Raw genomic sequence first — 16767 nt, forward strand, 5'->3', positions numbered from 1 at the left:
TTTGACACGCCTTTGCGCACGTTCTGCAGAAAGCTTGCAGACCGTATGTGCTTCACAACTGAAGCTGTCCTCCCAGTCAGCTTATGTATAAATCCAGCGGCTCAGTACCAGCGACTTTCTCTCGCCTTCTTCCCGAAACAAGAGCACTGCAGGATATATGAGTTCCCAACCCTGTACCGGGCCCTGCATCACTTTGCGAAACTGGGATACAGTGTAGGGATATGGGCTCCTAGAACCACTATTATTGAATTGAACTGCAAGGGAAAATCTCGCGCGGGACCAACGCTTGATTACGCCGAGAGTACTGCACTGGTTGCGAGAGCGATGTTGTGATGGAATTGCCAAATCCGAAGGCTGCAAATGGATAGGCAGTTGTTGCGTCTGCCAACTCGAAATAAGCAAGTTACAGATGGTCCATAGATCCGGTTCCTGCGACCTCATTAATGGCTACGATGAACGTGGAGGTACCAAAGCTTTTTATAAAGAAGCTGCGCACGTCGTTGACGAAGTCTTTGAGACTGGTAGCTGATTTATCCTGGGTAACGATGAACTCTCCCGGAATGCGAAGCAATGGGTCGAAAGTTATTTCAACCGCAGGTTTGCAAATCCTTTCTTAAAGTAGTGGATAGTCTAAGGAGGTCTGCTGGAGCTATGGAATCTCGAACATGCGCGTTAAGATAGCCTTCAGAATGTAGTACATCCGTTCCGCTACTCTATTAACCTGGAGGTAGTAGGGTGTCGAGGGGACATATTTCACGGAAAAACGAGAGGTGGTCAGACTCAAATTAGCGACCTTAATTAATAGTGATGTACAAAGGCGTATCAAAAATGAAAATCCAGTGGCTCAATATGGCCGGTGCAATGGTGCGGGCCACCGTTCCAGGACTGGAACTGCTTGCGCCCACAGTGTGTAGAGATGTGATAGTAATGAGAGAACTTCCGTAGCCCTCCCTTGGTCTTATCAACATGGATGGGATCAAAATGTTAAGCGTTTTGAAATCAGCGAACTTCAGCAAAAAAAAAAATATAAACGCTGCACACTTGACTATAGCCCGGCCGCTGGGGTATGCCAGTTGATGTACGGTATCAAAAGCCTGGCGGTAAAATGAAATCGGTAGATGTGCTTGAATTCCGTGTATTACACTGCGTGGTCATCCTACTCGATCCGATGAAACTTCAGGCGAGGACTAGCGATGAGGAGCGCCAGTTGATGAAGCTAAGCCGCCTGATTTGATGAAGTGAAGTCCTAGCGCAGCGATGGTGAGCGGGCGATAGTCGGTATATATTGGAAGTTCTTTCAAAATCCGTTCAAAATATGTAGCGGCAGCGAAAGCGGCGCGATTGTTGCGATCATAAATGGAATACCGCTGTCGGAGGTTGGCAGCTTCCTGGAGAAGAACCCTAATGGAGGTCATGTGAAGCTTGCTCATTGGTGGTCTAAACATCGGTGTGCAAAACTCTCCTTTGAGTGTATGACAGAAAGGCTGAAGTGGCAGCAGAGACTCAATCGTGGAGTCAGCCTTAATTGTTCAACTCTTGAGTAATTCAGCTATCGTGGTCAGCGGCGATGATAATTAATAGCGCCGAGAAAACTCCCTAGCTGCGCACAGTCTGTTGGTTTCGAAAAATCCGAGGTTACCTAGCTCTGGTCGACAGGAACCACTCTTTTTGTGACGATTTAACACTTGTCCCAGTTGACCTGGTGTTTCGCTATTTGTAGGAGCGAAGGGAGCTCTTCGTGGTAACATCGATATAGTTCATTATAGTTGGAGATAACCAGGATATCATCTTGGTAGCTGCGAACGATGTTCAGTTTACCAAAGAGGTGGTTTGAAGTCCGCTAAGATGTTTGAGCTGCATTCCTCGAGAGTGACCAGAATCTGATAGAAGGCCCGGTACAGGTCGACGAACAAGAATACCGAAAACATCCTTTATTATAGGCAGTGGGTACTGGTTCAAACTGATGATCGAATTTAATTGTCAGTATTCACCCATAGCGCGCTACTTACCACCAGCCTTGAGCATCATGTGCGGAGGACGGACCTATTGGCTCGAAAAATGCCGAATGGTACCACGTTCCACTAGGAGGACGATCTCTTGCTTCCCTTCAATGAGACGTTCTCCCGTAAGGAGTCGAGGGCGTGTGGTCCATCAGTCGCAATCTGGTGGTAAACTACCAGAGCTGGCAAGGTTATCATTTCCCCTAGCAAAAGACAGTCTGGGAGAACTTGGCTTTAATTTGCTTATATTTATCACCCGAAAGGCCGGCAGGGGTCGATCGAAATGAGACGGCGCTGGTGATGTTAACCTGTGTAGCCAAACTGAACATGAGGTCTTGGAAAGACTGGTAAGGCCAACGTGGAAGGCAAGGTCTCAAAAATCGACGATTAATGCGTGATACTAGAGTGCGTTTGAACATCGGCTATGATGAATAACCAGTGGAATGTTCGGCACAGACTGAGGTCTAAGGTGGTGATGAGCGTCCCAGTAACTGTGTTGCAGTGCGAGGCTTTGCTCGATGAGTAACCTGGCGATGAACCGCGTCGGTCTGCTTGTTCCACAAGCTGCGGTGAATCTCCCGATGGGCAACTTTGCGACATTCCAGGCGGAGGAAGATTGCTGCACGCCGAGAAATAGCGTCAACCACTTCAAAGCAATGTATTGATGCTCACTTGTCAAAAAGCCCTCTAGATCTCCTCTCCTTTTCACCGACGGTAGTAGCGATTCCAACGTTAAAGTTCTGCCGCAATCTTGGCAGCGGAATAATGGCCCGGAATCGGTGTTTAAAACAATAAGCCCAGTTCTCACCACCGTTTCTAGGATTCAGGGTCAGAATCCAAACAAAGCCCCCTTGGCTCTGGGAAAGAATCCGAAATTGACTGCCGTTCCGAACGCAGATGGCAGCACTACCTGATAAGTCGAAATATCATAAAACTGGGTCCTTATTCTGGCTTGGCTTGGCTTGGCTGGTTAGCACTTGATCACTTTTTTCCCTTAGCAGCAAACTACGGGAGCGGTTCCAGTCTGGTGCACGCCAACCTATAGAATGTGGATTACGTTAGCCACGTATTAGCTTTGGAGACTGGATACTGGCACAAGCCCACAGTGTGTGCAACACAGTTACCAGAAACGTCATGATCCCTACAAACGCCATGAATCTGTTTTCGATGCAATTTTTCGGTTTAAGATCTACCTGACCGCATCTCCGACACATTGTCTACGCAACCAATTCTGATTTTTCCTCTATTAAGGGAGTTTCCTTGCGTATTTCCCGACAATTCGCAGAAATAATACCTGTCCGAGCATTGATTACCTTTGGGCGTTTGGCAGTCTCTTCGACCCTTCCTGTGAGACAGCCAAGACCTCGTATTTCAAAGAACAACTAAGCCCTTTGCCACCCTTTGTATTTCGTGTGGAACTCACTTCTGGTCGACTCTCTTCGGTTTTGATCTTACAGCAGGTTGTGCAACCAATCAATCACATTCATCTGCATTGTCGTCGATGTAGCACTCTTCGGGTAAATCCAGAGTTTATCCATAAAGTATTATAACTCAGAAGGCCTAAAAAGGGGGGGGTTCTAAAATGTGGGGGGAACCCCGGAGTTTTTCGGGGACCAGAGTTTTTCAGGGACTGGAGTTTTTCAGGAGCCTAGAATAGAAATTTCAAAGAGAAACGTGATAATAGGGGGCTCGGATAGTTTTCATCTCAGCATAATTTTCAGCCCGTGCCCCATTTTACTGGATAATTTTCACCCTGGCCCCAAAATTTCTCTTTAGGGCCCTGAGCTCAACTGATTCGTCCGGCTTGGAACCAACGAAAAAATCGATCTAGTATGGTCAAACAGCAGTTGAAACCTCGGGATGTTGTAATCGGCTCACCGATGTCCAAGGGAATGTACTGGCAAAGTGCTCCAAACTGCTGAAGGTCCTTTTTCGTGTGCTTCCGGCGCGCTTCCAGCTGACTCGAGAGTATCACTGGAAGTAGCTGTAAAGACGTTGGTAGCGAAAATGTTTTCCAGCTCAGTATCCTTGAATTGTTTTCAATTGAACTACGAGTTGGGAATTGATATCTGATGGCAACGAGATTGGCTCAATTCTAGGCAACGCGTCGGCGATGACGTTCGACTCGCAGGAGACATTCTCAACCTTTGTTGCGAATCTGATCAAAGGTCAAAACCAATGGTTTATGTCCAATTTTCACCTCAAAATTGATGCCTATGTTGGATGCGTCTGTGACCAAATCTAATGTTGCGACTGATGGGAAACGAGCCCTTAGCAAGATTGAGTCTCTGCAGCATTGAAGTGCTTTGTGGGTTTCATAGTTCGTTTAACAAGAAGAAATCAACGATAATAGTTTATCGTCCCCAAAAATCTGCGAAGGACCTTCACGGTTTCTGAGCGTTTGTAATTTTTGATCGCATCTACCCGCGAGGTGGTGCGATACCGTGCCGGTTGATGAGATACGTCGTTCATAAAGCGCTGGAACGATGGGGCTGTCGAACAAACCAAAAAGCGAGACCGCCTTAGAAATGTCCAATTCGGCTGCTTGGATCTGCTGGTAAGCCTTAGCAAGTCGATTTTCGGAAAGATTGTTTCCCCTTCCAAACCAGTAGCAATATCCTCTATGTCCTATATCAGGAGTCGGGCTTTGTGACGGCATTTAGACGTCTCTAACCGCCGCAAGACCTCCGGGTACTGTCTCTTTTGGGAACCACATGCAAAGTCCTTTTCCAAGGGCTTTTCGAGTGAGGAGAGAATCCCTTCTACATCAGATACAGACATCCAGCTTCCCGGCTACGGGCGGGCTAGAAATGACAAATGACAGTAGTGGTAGACATTACTCCTTGCATATACTTGCTTGGCCAAGTTTAGGATGCTCGCGAATTTTTGTAGAAGCTCAGGATAACGTGACACGCATCCAACTTTCGCAATCCTGAAATAACTGACAGCGCTCAGAATTGCGAAGGTGATAGTGAAGAAGGAACCGCAGATATGCCACGGAGTTAGGCCATCTGAAGGACCCGGTCCGGCGACTCAAGGATGTCTGCTATCTGCGTCAAAATTTCCAAGCCCACCTCGTTGGGAACCTTACCAAATCGAAGATTCTTCTTCGTGATCTGAAACGTCTAGAACTGGGTCTCAGACCGGGCAAACCACAAGCCTGGTCTGCTTCTCCAGAACGCTGGAATTTTGAAAAAGATAATTGAACGCCATTGCTAACCTAGGTTAAAAAAGTTGAGTTAACGAAATGGATATCTTTTCGCTAACTCAGGATGCCGAGGAAGAAAGGTAATCTTAAAGATTAAAGTCTCCCACTATGAAATGAGAATAGAAGAGTATCAGAAAGATATGTAATTAACCACCTTTCTCCCTCAATCGGCTGATAGCCACGCAGGTCATTTCAGTTTGTATTTCTGACATAATATCCATCCATCTCAAATTACATCTAAATGTCTTCATGACTGCGGAAATCTAGATTTAATCCAGCGTATTTTCCAGCTTCCCATACACGAGCTTCTATTCTTGAACTCAGAAAACATGAAAACCGATACCAATTGAAAACGGCTAGACAACAATCTATTCAACTGTATCTAAAAACACTTACCATGCTCACTCAATAGTTTTGAAATTTGAAATTTCCCATGGTTTTTTGCAAGCCATCAAGTATCTTGGAATGCTCAATTGAGTTGTTTGCGCACTTGCCAAAGTCAATTAAAAATATGCCCCCGTCATAACTTAATAATTTTTGACGTTCTAGCGTAACATTTTTGAAAATGAATTTCCACACAGAATTCAGCTGGGAAAATTATAATTGAAACGAACAATTTAATAGATTTTATGAGATATATTTGTCGAATACAGGAAGCTTCATTGACAGTGGTGGCTTTATTTTTAATCCGAATTGGCTTATTAAATAAATAACCGGATATCGTTTGTAAAGACAAGGAAGGGACAGTAAAAGATTGGGGTTCAATATTTGGTTGTCCCTAAGAAGGGATAGGGGTTGGGCAGTTTTTACTTCCCGGGAATAATTGGTTTTCCGTGTAGGTTTGTCAGCCCTACCTAGCCCCCAACCTCGAGGACCAGTTGCTATATTTTTTGAGTACGTTTTTAGGCGGGAGAGGCTCGCCTATTAGGAACCCACAAAAGCCTCAATAACGTCAACTCCTCTACTGAGGACTCTCTGACTCTCCAGAGGAGGACAACTGCTGCGAGACAGTGAAACCCTCGAAGCCTCCCCAGATTTTAGAGTCATTTAAAGAATCTGGAAAACTCATAACTAGAAGCTTCGATCGCTTCCGAAGAACCAGTTGATAGCAAATAGAATGCTGAATGGGAGAGAGACATTAAAAAGAAGGACTCGAATTGGAGAAAATGGGACTTGGGCATTTACCTTATTTGGTCGCGATTATTTGGTAGAGGGTTTGTTTTTTCGAAAACTAAATTCTGAGATGGGCAAAGATTGGGGGCACAGCTTCAGGCGTTGCAATTAGGCAGAACTTTCTTATGGGCTACAGGGACTAAGACGAACTAACAACTGTCGCCTGCCCGTGGATAAAAATGCCCTATTTAAAGGAAACCCAGAAATAAAAGAGAGGCTATGGTTTCAGAAACTCAGTATAGGTAGTTTTTCTGGGAGTCGCCAGTCGATATCCAATAGAAGTAGTGCCCCAGTAGTAAGAACCTTAGTTATTGTGACATCTAAGGTTACAAATGCTCGGGAGGGACTAGAGACCCTGCGATTGAAAGCACTACTCCCAAGGAGCAGGAGGGGATGTGTAGAGGGAGGACCCTTAACAAAAGAAAATTTCACATCAAACTATCTCAACACCGATCAAACACCGAATTTTTAATTAGAATATAAGGGCTATGATAAGAGCCAACAAGTTGACCTATTGTAAGGCGCAGTAAAAAAGAAGGGTAAAGGCGTCGTGCGAAAAAATTAGCCAGACGACACAAGTGATGCCCATCCGGAAAACGAGAGAGGAGAATCCAGGACAGACGAAGCATGAACGGTTAAATAAATCAACAGACTAGCACACCTCGAAGCTGGAAAAAGGCTCATTTCCCCAAAAAAAAAACGGAGAGCTAGTGAAACTCCCGGCGAAATTCATGTAGCCGTAATTCCGCAAAACGGGAGTGGATTTCGGAGGGTCATACGCTGGCATTCTCAAGAGAGTCATTAATTTGGGGAAAGATGAGACGGTCCCAGAAAGGATGACATTCTATTGAAGTTCAAGGGGGAAAACATGAGAGTCCTCAATGTAAATCGCCGATCAGGTTGACACAAATCAACCTCAACCATCGCCAATCGCGCCGGATCTACTTTCGCAAACGATCCGCGAGAAACACATTGACGTGGCCATAATCAACGAACCACATCGAAATCACGGTCATGGAATTTGTGCCAAGGACCAAGCGGACCAACCTCGGTCCTGTATATGAGACCTGTACGATAGGGTAGAATTCGTATGCCCTTGTTAGTTGCGGAATAACTGATGCAGGTGGGTGCTCTGTAGCGTATAATTCGTCGGATGAAAATTTTTTGTAGAACGGGCGTAATTTTGTACAATGTAGGTCCAGAGATGGAACCTTGGGGAACTCTTGATGCTGCAGAGTATTATACGTCTGAGAATGTTTTTCCCTACACTGACGTAGAAGTGTCTATCCTCGAAGAAACTAAGTGGTGGTTTAACAATAGGGATCGGGAATTAGTGAAGAATTATTTTTCGTCCGCCCGTTTGTCCATTTGTTTTCAAATCAAAGGGGCCTACTTTCGACCTTAAATCTGGAGTACACTTTATCATAGAAGTGCTCTTAGGCGGGCTGCTTTTTTCCATGTTTACAACCGAACCCGAATTGATGATCGGGGATCATCTCTATGACCTCACAGTATTAGGCTTTACCAATTGTTTACAGTTCCTCAAAAGCTTCTCAGGTTAGACAAGGGAGAGATTAGCCAAAAGCTGGAGGACTCCTTGGATTTGCCTTTCTAATGGTCTGGTACAATTTTTGCGACTTTCCAAGTAGTAGGAAACTATCCATTGTTGATGCAGTTGTTGAAGGATCTAAGGATGAACTTTAGAGAAATGCGAGTTTTTACTTACTAAATAAGCAATCTCATCTGGGCTTGAAGATTTCCAGCCATTGACGGATTCAACAGGCCTAAGATTAGGGAGGTTTGGAAGTTAGACAATTTGAAAGAAGGAAGGGCGCGAAAATGACGTGAAGTTAATCCGGGCGAGTAATGCATTGATTATGCTCCCATGTCTATGAAACAATCTTTCCAGACTCCCTCTTCAGATAGGCCTGATTGAAAGGAGTTATGTCAAGACTCATAAATTTTAATAAAATTTGCAGCAAATAATGACTATGCGGATTTAATGGTGGTCTTTAGATAAATGGCACCCAACGTGGACCTATCATTCATTGAGTTCTTAGCGAAGCTTTCCATTGTTTAAGTCCTGTCGAAGATGGTCTTTTTCTCCCAGCTCCCGGCTTCCTTTTCGCGTTCCGGATAGAAAGACAAATGTTTCTTAGCTTTGTTCCGGTAACTTGCTTCAGAGAGAAGCAAGTGTTCCCAATCCTTATTTCCGCACCCTACCCAATAAAGTAGATTTTTCTTATCCTTTCCTTGCTAGTATACCTTAAGAGTTTTTCTGGTGTTCGTCTCGTAGTTGATTACCTTCCAGACGCCTCTGAATCTCCGGGCTTTTCGACTATCTGCTGAAAGGTATTGGCATCCGACCTTCTCCCAAACTTTTTGTGGAACGACAATCTCTTCCCTTCTTCTTCTTTTTTTTTTCTTCTGCAAAGAAATCACTGGTTACGCACCACAGGTCACTTGGGCTCGGGCACTTGGACGGTAGCATGAAACCATGAAAAAAGTTTCTTTAGGTTGGGTTGATCCTTCCAAGAAGGATGCAAAGGTGGCGGACACCTTTACCGCTTCACGAGTTGAAGGATTAGTTTGAGCGCTTCAACCTTCAGACATGACCATGCCCCGATCCTTCATAACAGCTACCTGGCTCAGCTAGTGTGATCCATTTAAACGATAGACACTACGATGGACCGAATATTGACATTTTCGCGGACTTAACGACGGTGTGGATCTGCTAACTTTTGCAGATATAACAACAGATTCAGACCCGCTTCATATCTGATCTGGACGATGATAATACGTCACTTGGATGTCAGGCTCAACCGCTTAACACTTCCAGAGAACTGGTTTTTAAAGGCATACCAACGTCTTTGCCAATCACAGAGTTCTTGTTTCGCATGGAGGCTTTGACTCACTGAACCCGGAAAGAAGATTTGGGATTATCGTGGACTCATATACACACCCTTTTGAGAGGGAGAGCAACAGTTTAGTACTGGCACTGCGTCTGCTGTTAGTGTCTGTCATACAAAACTAATGAACCTCTTTTCGTGAGGCTTTTCGCCATCAGTTTAGAGACCCATTAGATGACCTGGATATCCTTCCTTATACGGTGCCACACTCAATGTCCATGCGAGGATTTCCACAGCCACTATAAAGCTGGGCCTTCGCTAAGGCGAAAATTGCTTAGCGGAAGAGAAATTGGTGGAGATGTTACGTCGTGGATTAAGACCCAACGTTCAGAGGCCACTTCTCTATTTTGGGGCTGGTGCTCAATTTGGAGATGTGAAGATTCAGTGCATCTCTAGGAATTCACAGTCTGAAAATCCAGAAGGTTACCGTGCTGTAGCGGTCGGGGAGTACCGAGTGACCAGAGAGCGGACCTTCGGAATAGCAAAGGTGGCGATGCGTCAATATTGGCGGCAAATAATGCACAACTGTCGTCTTTACTACTTTGCCGTTCTCACAAGTCGGCCCAGCCACTATATCCGTCCACATGCGGACGTCATAGTCCTGGGTGAACAAGTCGCAGGATTGATTAATACCAGAGCCCCCGTAAGTGATTAGACTTCGGATTTGACTCGAAGGATCATTAACGATGGTCAGTACAAATGGGAGTGCCGACGGGACTATGTAGCCACTGGACAGTAGGCAGGTTGTTGGCTGACATCACGTTTCGTGATTGGACGAAACCGATAACGTTTCTCCTTATCTCAACGTTAACGTGGAAGTTCGAGGACGCAAAAGACTTATTTGCATCTTCCATATGCTCAGTTAAAAATGTTGAGAACGTCAGTTGAGGACACCCCAGCGAGAAAGGCTCGATACTGTCATTGGCCGTTTTCCGTATTTCAAATCGAAGTACTTAGGACGTACAATTCCTTCGATTCACGTCCTCGATGTCAGTCCTTCCCGCCATAGAGAAGCTTCCTAATGCAGAGACTGGTCAGATACTGACTTCGCGAGCTATAAAGGAATCGCAAAGAGCCTGATTGTCACCGGGAAGGACGCTCATCCTTTACCTCTCATCGAGGGGATTTTTAATCGTCTTCCGAGGGCCAAATTTATTACAAGTTTAGATCTGAAGGATGTGCTCTGGTAAACTTCTCTGGGCGAAGCATTCAAGGATAAGACTGGCCTAACAGACCTCTTCATCGGTTCGTGTGATGTCTTTTGGACTCTGCAATCCACTTCAAACCATGCAGTAGTGGATGGATGAAGCCGTCCCCACTTATTTCCGCTATCAAATATTTCTATATTTAGATTACTTGCTGCCTATCACAGATATTTTTGACCAGCACTTGTTGATCTGGAGAAAAGTGGCGTCTTTATATAAGACGCGCTGGCTTGACATTGAATTTCCAGTAAGGCTCAGGGGTAGAAGGTTTTATTTCAACCGCAAAACAGTCCGACATGCTTGGGGTAGTTTTACTGCTTGTTATTTCAAGGATCTGGCTGATCCTATCGGAGATCATGAAGTAGTCAATCATTAACTGATTCTGACTCGGATGTGGTGGCGGTGGCGCCACTATAGATAGGGCGATGCGACATTGTAGATGGGACGAGCCATTCCCCGCGAAGAAGGCTTTTAGTACACTTCATACATCCGTGCACTATGCTATATTTCAGGCGAATGTGCCGAAGTTTTGACGGTTGTAACGTTGTACTTGTTCACCATTGAATTTGTCAAAAATAACTTTCTGATATGTATGTCCATGACCCCCTCTCGAGGCTCATGGACGGGCTCAAATCTTGCGATGAAAAGTCACGATTGTGACTTAATAGGGACAGTTGGATTCGCCTAGTGAAGGAGTTTAACCTTCCAACTGAGAAAGTTTGTGATGTACTACGAAAGGCAGTGGGAGGGAACGCATGTGGTGGCATAAGGGTCTTTTTCGTTCATTAGGCCGAAAATATGCCTATAGTTCTTTGTTGCAAATATGTGGATATGTTCAACCCTCACGCTTTTAAACGAGGCTTTCAGTCATGTTTTCTTTAGAGTTTTTGAATAGGCTGGGCCGATTGTGCCCGGTCATTGGGGTATTTTGACGTCGAAGGATGCAGGGAAGGGGTAGCGACTTTAAGACTTCTCACGCTAGTATTACTAACTACGGTTACTTCGGCAACTACCCGTGACTTTTCGGTTTTCCTTTTCCGAATATATGCTCTTCCATTAGCTCTTCGTAACTGACCTACTCCTATGAGAGCCTCTTGGCGAACACATTGCGTCCTCCCCCAACCCTTCTTCAAGCTTATCTAATGAGATTTAGCTTTTGGGAAAGTGGATTTTCATCCTATCTCAAAAAATCGCTATTATTTTCCTTATCTTTCCCTTTTTACTGAGAATTTTACCCCTTTTAGTAAAGAAATGTAGTACCTGGCGGTGTTATATTAAAAAAAAGTCCTCCCTTTGTTCAAATAACTACAAACCAAGAAGTGTCATTTGAACATCACATATCCTGCATTCCATCCATCTTTCAACCTTGGAGATAACTTTCTTGCAGTTTTGTCCTTGTTTTGTGCACTTTTCTCATGTTTTTCGATCACTTCACCCATCCATGCAATCGTATTTACCAAAGTAAGTTCCAAGAAAACCCAAGCTAAACAATTTAACCGTCAAGGACCAAGAAGAATCGAGTTACGTCCCATATGCACACAAACGTAAACCATATCCTGAGACACGTGGGTGACAAGTTACAAAAAAAAGTTAGACAAGCTTCTATGATGCCATAAAGCAACCACCTTCCCCCTCCACCTCTTCCTGCGAGAAGTACCCACAGAGCAAAAGCACCGAACGTTTCATTGAGAAAATCTCCTGTGATTTTACGCTTTTTTTTGCTTCCTTTTAATTTTCAGAGACACCTGAGCTGTACTGCATCCGCACTTACGACTTTTTCGTCCTTTCTCCTATGTTCCATTGAAAAGTGCTCGTTTTACGTTTCAATGGTGGCAACGGTTGGTACCACCAAAGGTTAAAAGGCAACTAGGATTTTTCTCTCCCTTATCGTTGTTATCCGGCAATAAAATGATTATACCGCGCAAGGAGTAAGGATATACCGGCTTCCATCTTTTCACTTGTCGGTAAAGTGATTTACGAAAAAGACAAAAAAGCTGGGAAAATACTTAATATAAAAAGTTTCGAAACAAGGATAATGGAGAAATTTTGTGTTGATTATGTTACAAGTGTAACTGGATAATAGGAACTTTTGGTTTCAATGGAAAACTGGTGAAGGGGAAGGATTTAAGTGGTTTGGAAAAATGGGTATTAGGTGAGAATAGATGATTTTTGTTTGGAAATTTGCTCTCCCAGGAAGGATCGAGGATTCTTATGAGGTAAACGCATAACTTATCTGAGTGCGTCTACTGCTTCAAGAACCTTTAAAAACATTTAATTCAAGGTCTTAGTCCACCTGCTTACTGTAGGTTTTTAGTCATGGTTGCAGGAAGCGCAAGCTAAATGTGAATTCAGTAAATGACTTATCAGGAGAACTGAAACATTCCTAAAAGCGCATTTATAATGCAAAAAAAAAACGTGATCCTCACACTGCTTGACGACATGCATAAGAATCATTTAGTAACCCTAGGTCCTCACTATTGCACCTCATAGTGAGAATCCTGGTGAGCTACATCAGTCTGGTTAACTTATCCATTTAAAGAGATCCACCTTCCCCTTGTTCTGTCCAGTGCCCTATCAGTCATCCTTGTCAAATGGACACTAAACTACTGACAGACCATTCTATATTTCACCTGATATCAAAGTGTAATAAGGATAACGACATCGAAGATGAAGCCCCGATACCCGATACCCGATGACCAATCCTTCCATGAAGTACAAGGATTTTGGCGATTGTTCTTAAAGCCAACTTAAATGATATTTTGGGCACATATCGGACAAACAAAGAGGCTGATAACCACAGCTTTCACGGAACAGTTAAAGTAGGAATAGCCAGGAAACGAAAGACTACAGAATCCCTGGTAGCCAGCCACATGGTAGACAATGGATACCACGTAGTCATCAGCTACTTGCAGGAGCTTAAGCAAGTATGGAATACCAACCAAAATCCATAAGCAACCTAAGAGATCTAGAATGCAACGAAAATAGCATGAATACCTTTAGCATCAAGCGCAAACTCTAATGGCGAGCCAAACTCTGAAGCCACTTGAGGTCGACTACCAGTTTTTCTAAAATTGTCTCTTCAACCCTCAAACAAACGTCTTCCTACTACAAAAATGTGAAGCAATGACGGTTTTACGGTTTCTTACCAGGGCAGAGGCAAATCATCAGACGCAGAGGTGAGGACCTCTGCCTTTGGAGCCGTAAAGCCGTCATCGCTTCACATTTTTGTAAAGTTTGGGTGATAAGCCCTAAACGAGGGGTTCGTGGACTATAAAAAGAGGGAGTAAGTTGCTCTCCATTTGGTCCGGTCCAGCATTAAGTTGATGCAGACTTAGGACCCCATCATTCTCAAAAAAAAAGTCTTCCTACTCCAACCAGTTACTCGTGACCATTGGCACACTTATGAACCCTTCATTTCATATTACTACAGCTCCCTTCAAAACTTCATGTAGTTCACCTATTATGGTGACCACGGCGTAGAAAATGTTGAACAAACCTAGCCAAATAATGGCTGAGTAGGTCCTTACATAGTTTGCTCGTACTAACCCGAATCCTAGATGTCGACGATCGAATGCACCCTGATCACCTCTACGACCGAGCGATTTGACGCACCCGATCCAATCAAACTAACCTCGTCACTAAGCAAGACAAAGGCTACCGCAGAAGAAGTACTATTTCTTCAATAATGGGCACCTACTTGCGACGGGAATTTGGTTCACCTTTCATGAAATATACTAGAAATTGATGGTAGACCTCTCTAAAACTACCTTCGGGCAATTCCACCATAATTTGAAAGGATAGTCGTTTTGCAATTATTCAAACGATCGTGAACTCATATATCGGACCAGCTAGAAGCATGATAATGATGTTCCAAAGGACCCTTAAATACATCTGATCGCTTTATCCTATCCGATTCCACTTTGTGTCAAACTCATCTTCGGTCATACATCTGATAAGTGCCCTGGGTTATAAAAGTTAACACGCCTCCACATACCATCAAAGAATGTATGTGATATTCAAGCTAAGTAGCCACACACTGGGTGCTCTATTGACCATTTCGACGCAGATCGAGTTGACCCCACAAATACATCCTTCAGCGATGGGTCAACACTTCTCTTTGCTAAATATTATTTTGACCCCTGTGTGGAGCTACACCTCTCCTATCCCCTTAAAGTTATCTTCACTTCTGCTTGACCTTCCTAAGAATCATTACACGTACCCTTCTTTAGTGGAACCGTGGAAACGTATTGTTCCTATAACCTCGGGGGAGCCGATTAGAGGGGCGTTTGCCCAGTTGTTTCTGACCACAAAGCCCGCCGGTGGTCCTTAGTTAGTTTGATTAACTTTCGGCCAGATTATTTCCAGTTTTCTTCCATGGCGAAGTTCCCGCTTGATGTCTCATTTCATGAGGCTCCACTTTTCAAGTTAAAATCCGAGGGCCTTTCGATTGCAATATGAGCAAGGTCCTGCTAAGTAAACTTGTGCCCATAAAACCCCTCAAAGGGATCGCACCATGAGTGATCCTCTGGATTGGTCCTTTTACCAATCCTCAACCCTCAGAACTAGCTAAACATTGATAAGCAAAAAGTTGCAGCTACTTTACCTAAGATGTCCATAAACCTTAACGAATCATCGGCGTTTTTCTCCCTCTCCAGGATGCTTCCATTGGATCCTCGCATTGCTTCCCTTCGACCCCTCTCCTTTACATTAAAATAAATCTACAAACAAGATGGACCATATTTTATTACTTTTATCCTTTCCTTTGCAGCATGTTCACCATCAGAATTCAGATGTAATGACGGACGATGCATACCAAGCTTATACCGTTGTAATGGAAATCAAGATTGCGTTGACGGTGAAGATGAGGAAAGTTGTGGTGAGTATCCTTTTTCTCTGATCAGTATCAAAAATGTTACTTAAAATGGGTGAATGTATATGACTATGACATTTTAGCGTCGTTATTTTGTTTAATGTGCAAACATATGTTTTGAAAGTTATAAATATCAATTTCCCGATAGGACGAAATACCTTTCATCTTTCTTCAAAGTCTCTCCGAAAACCATGCGCTTCTCCTCTGCGGTTATGCACCATGTGCTTCTAGATCGACCCACTCGTCGAATTCTTTTGGATGACATTGCCCACATTGCAGTTGTCTCCCGTTCCTTAAGCGTGACCTATCCACTGCCATTTATGTCCTCTTCCTTTATACATCTATCGGTACCTGGCCTGCGTGCGGTCTCAACTGATCGTTCCAGAGTTTCTCGCGAAGGTTTAGAACTTTTGAGTAACATTGGTGGTCACATTCCATATGTTATACCCATAAAAGGACCCATCGATGATATTGGCGTTATTTTTGAAATATCGATACCCCAACGTTCGGTCTGTTAACGCAGATAGGATAACCTATCAGGCTGAAAACCTTGATTTTGTTGGTACTAAGTCCAGCTGGACTCTGCTTGCTTCCTTGTCGAGATCCGGAGCCATTTAGTCAAGGTCCCTGACTCCATGAGTCAATAGACAGATGTCTCAAGGTAGTCCTCGTTCCCCCGGACAATGTGACACAAAGCACGTGACCGATAACAAAAAGGAATTATATCAGCGACCTTGGGGGGACTCTGCTTTGAATTGAAAAACCTCTCTTTTACCACGACGCCACACATGACATTTTGCACCATCATTTGTCTCTTAATTTCACCAGAATCCTGCAATAGAAAAGAGGAATGAAAATGTCGACTTCTATATCTGAAAATTGATCATGTACGAACTGTTACAGTAGACGATGAGCATAGGAAAGCCTGGCTCTCTCTCTATATACAGGAGTAAACTATATTTTTAAAGTCTAAAGAAAGATTTGAGTAGCTGTATGTTCCCACATCTTCAGACAAACGGACTGTTAGCTTGTTTCTCCTGTTCACTGCCTAACAGTTTATAGATGGTGGGATTGACTGTTTTGGATACCAAACTGTTCTGAAATTACAATGCCTGCCGTCTCACTACCCCAAAGTCAAAGGAAACACTTACTTAATGATGGCAGCGCATTATGTCTTCTTAAGGGTAGTCTGACCCTAACTAAAGAAGAAAGAGTAACGCAGGAGCCATTCATTCGTATCATGGTCGGCAAAGTTTAACCGTGCAATATCACGGTATGCGCCTCCCGATCTAAAGCAGAAATTGAAGGTTTGCAATGTCCTCAATCTCAAAAATAATTTCATTTTAATCCTTTTACACCGTTTACTACCCTAGCCTAATGGAACAAGACAGTCGTCTTCCTG

General features: G+C 43.9%; 1 protein-coding gene across 2 annotated transcripts in view; it reads left to right on the forward strand.

Moving 5' to 3' along the window:
- The window catches only part of LOC119655312 (basement membrane-specific heparan sulfate proteoglycan core protein), a 604263-nt gene that overhangs the window by 422148 nt on the left and 165348 nt on the right, over positions 1-16767 (forward strand). For both annotated transcript variants that reach the window (XM_038061144.1, XM_038061145.1), the window contains exon 10: positions 15264-15371. In XM_038061144.1, the coding sequence (XP_037917072.1) occupies positions 15264-15371 (108 nt within the window). The remainder of the gene's footprint in view (positions 1-15263; positions 15372-16767) is intronic.

This window comes from Hermetia illucens, chromosome 4 (assembly GCF_905115235.1).
Source record: "Hermetia illucens chromosome 4, iHerIll2.2.curated.20191125, whole genome shotgun sequence".
NCBI lineage: Eukaryota > Metazoa > Arthropoda > Insecta > Diptera > Stratiomyidae > Hermetia > Hermetia illucens.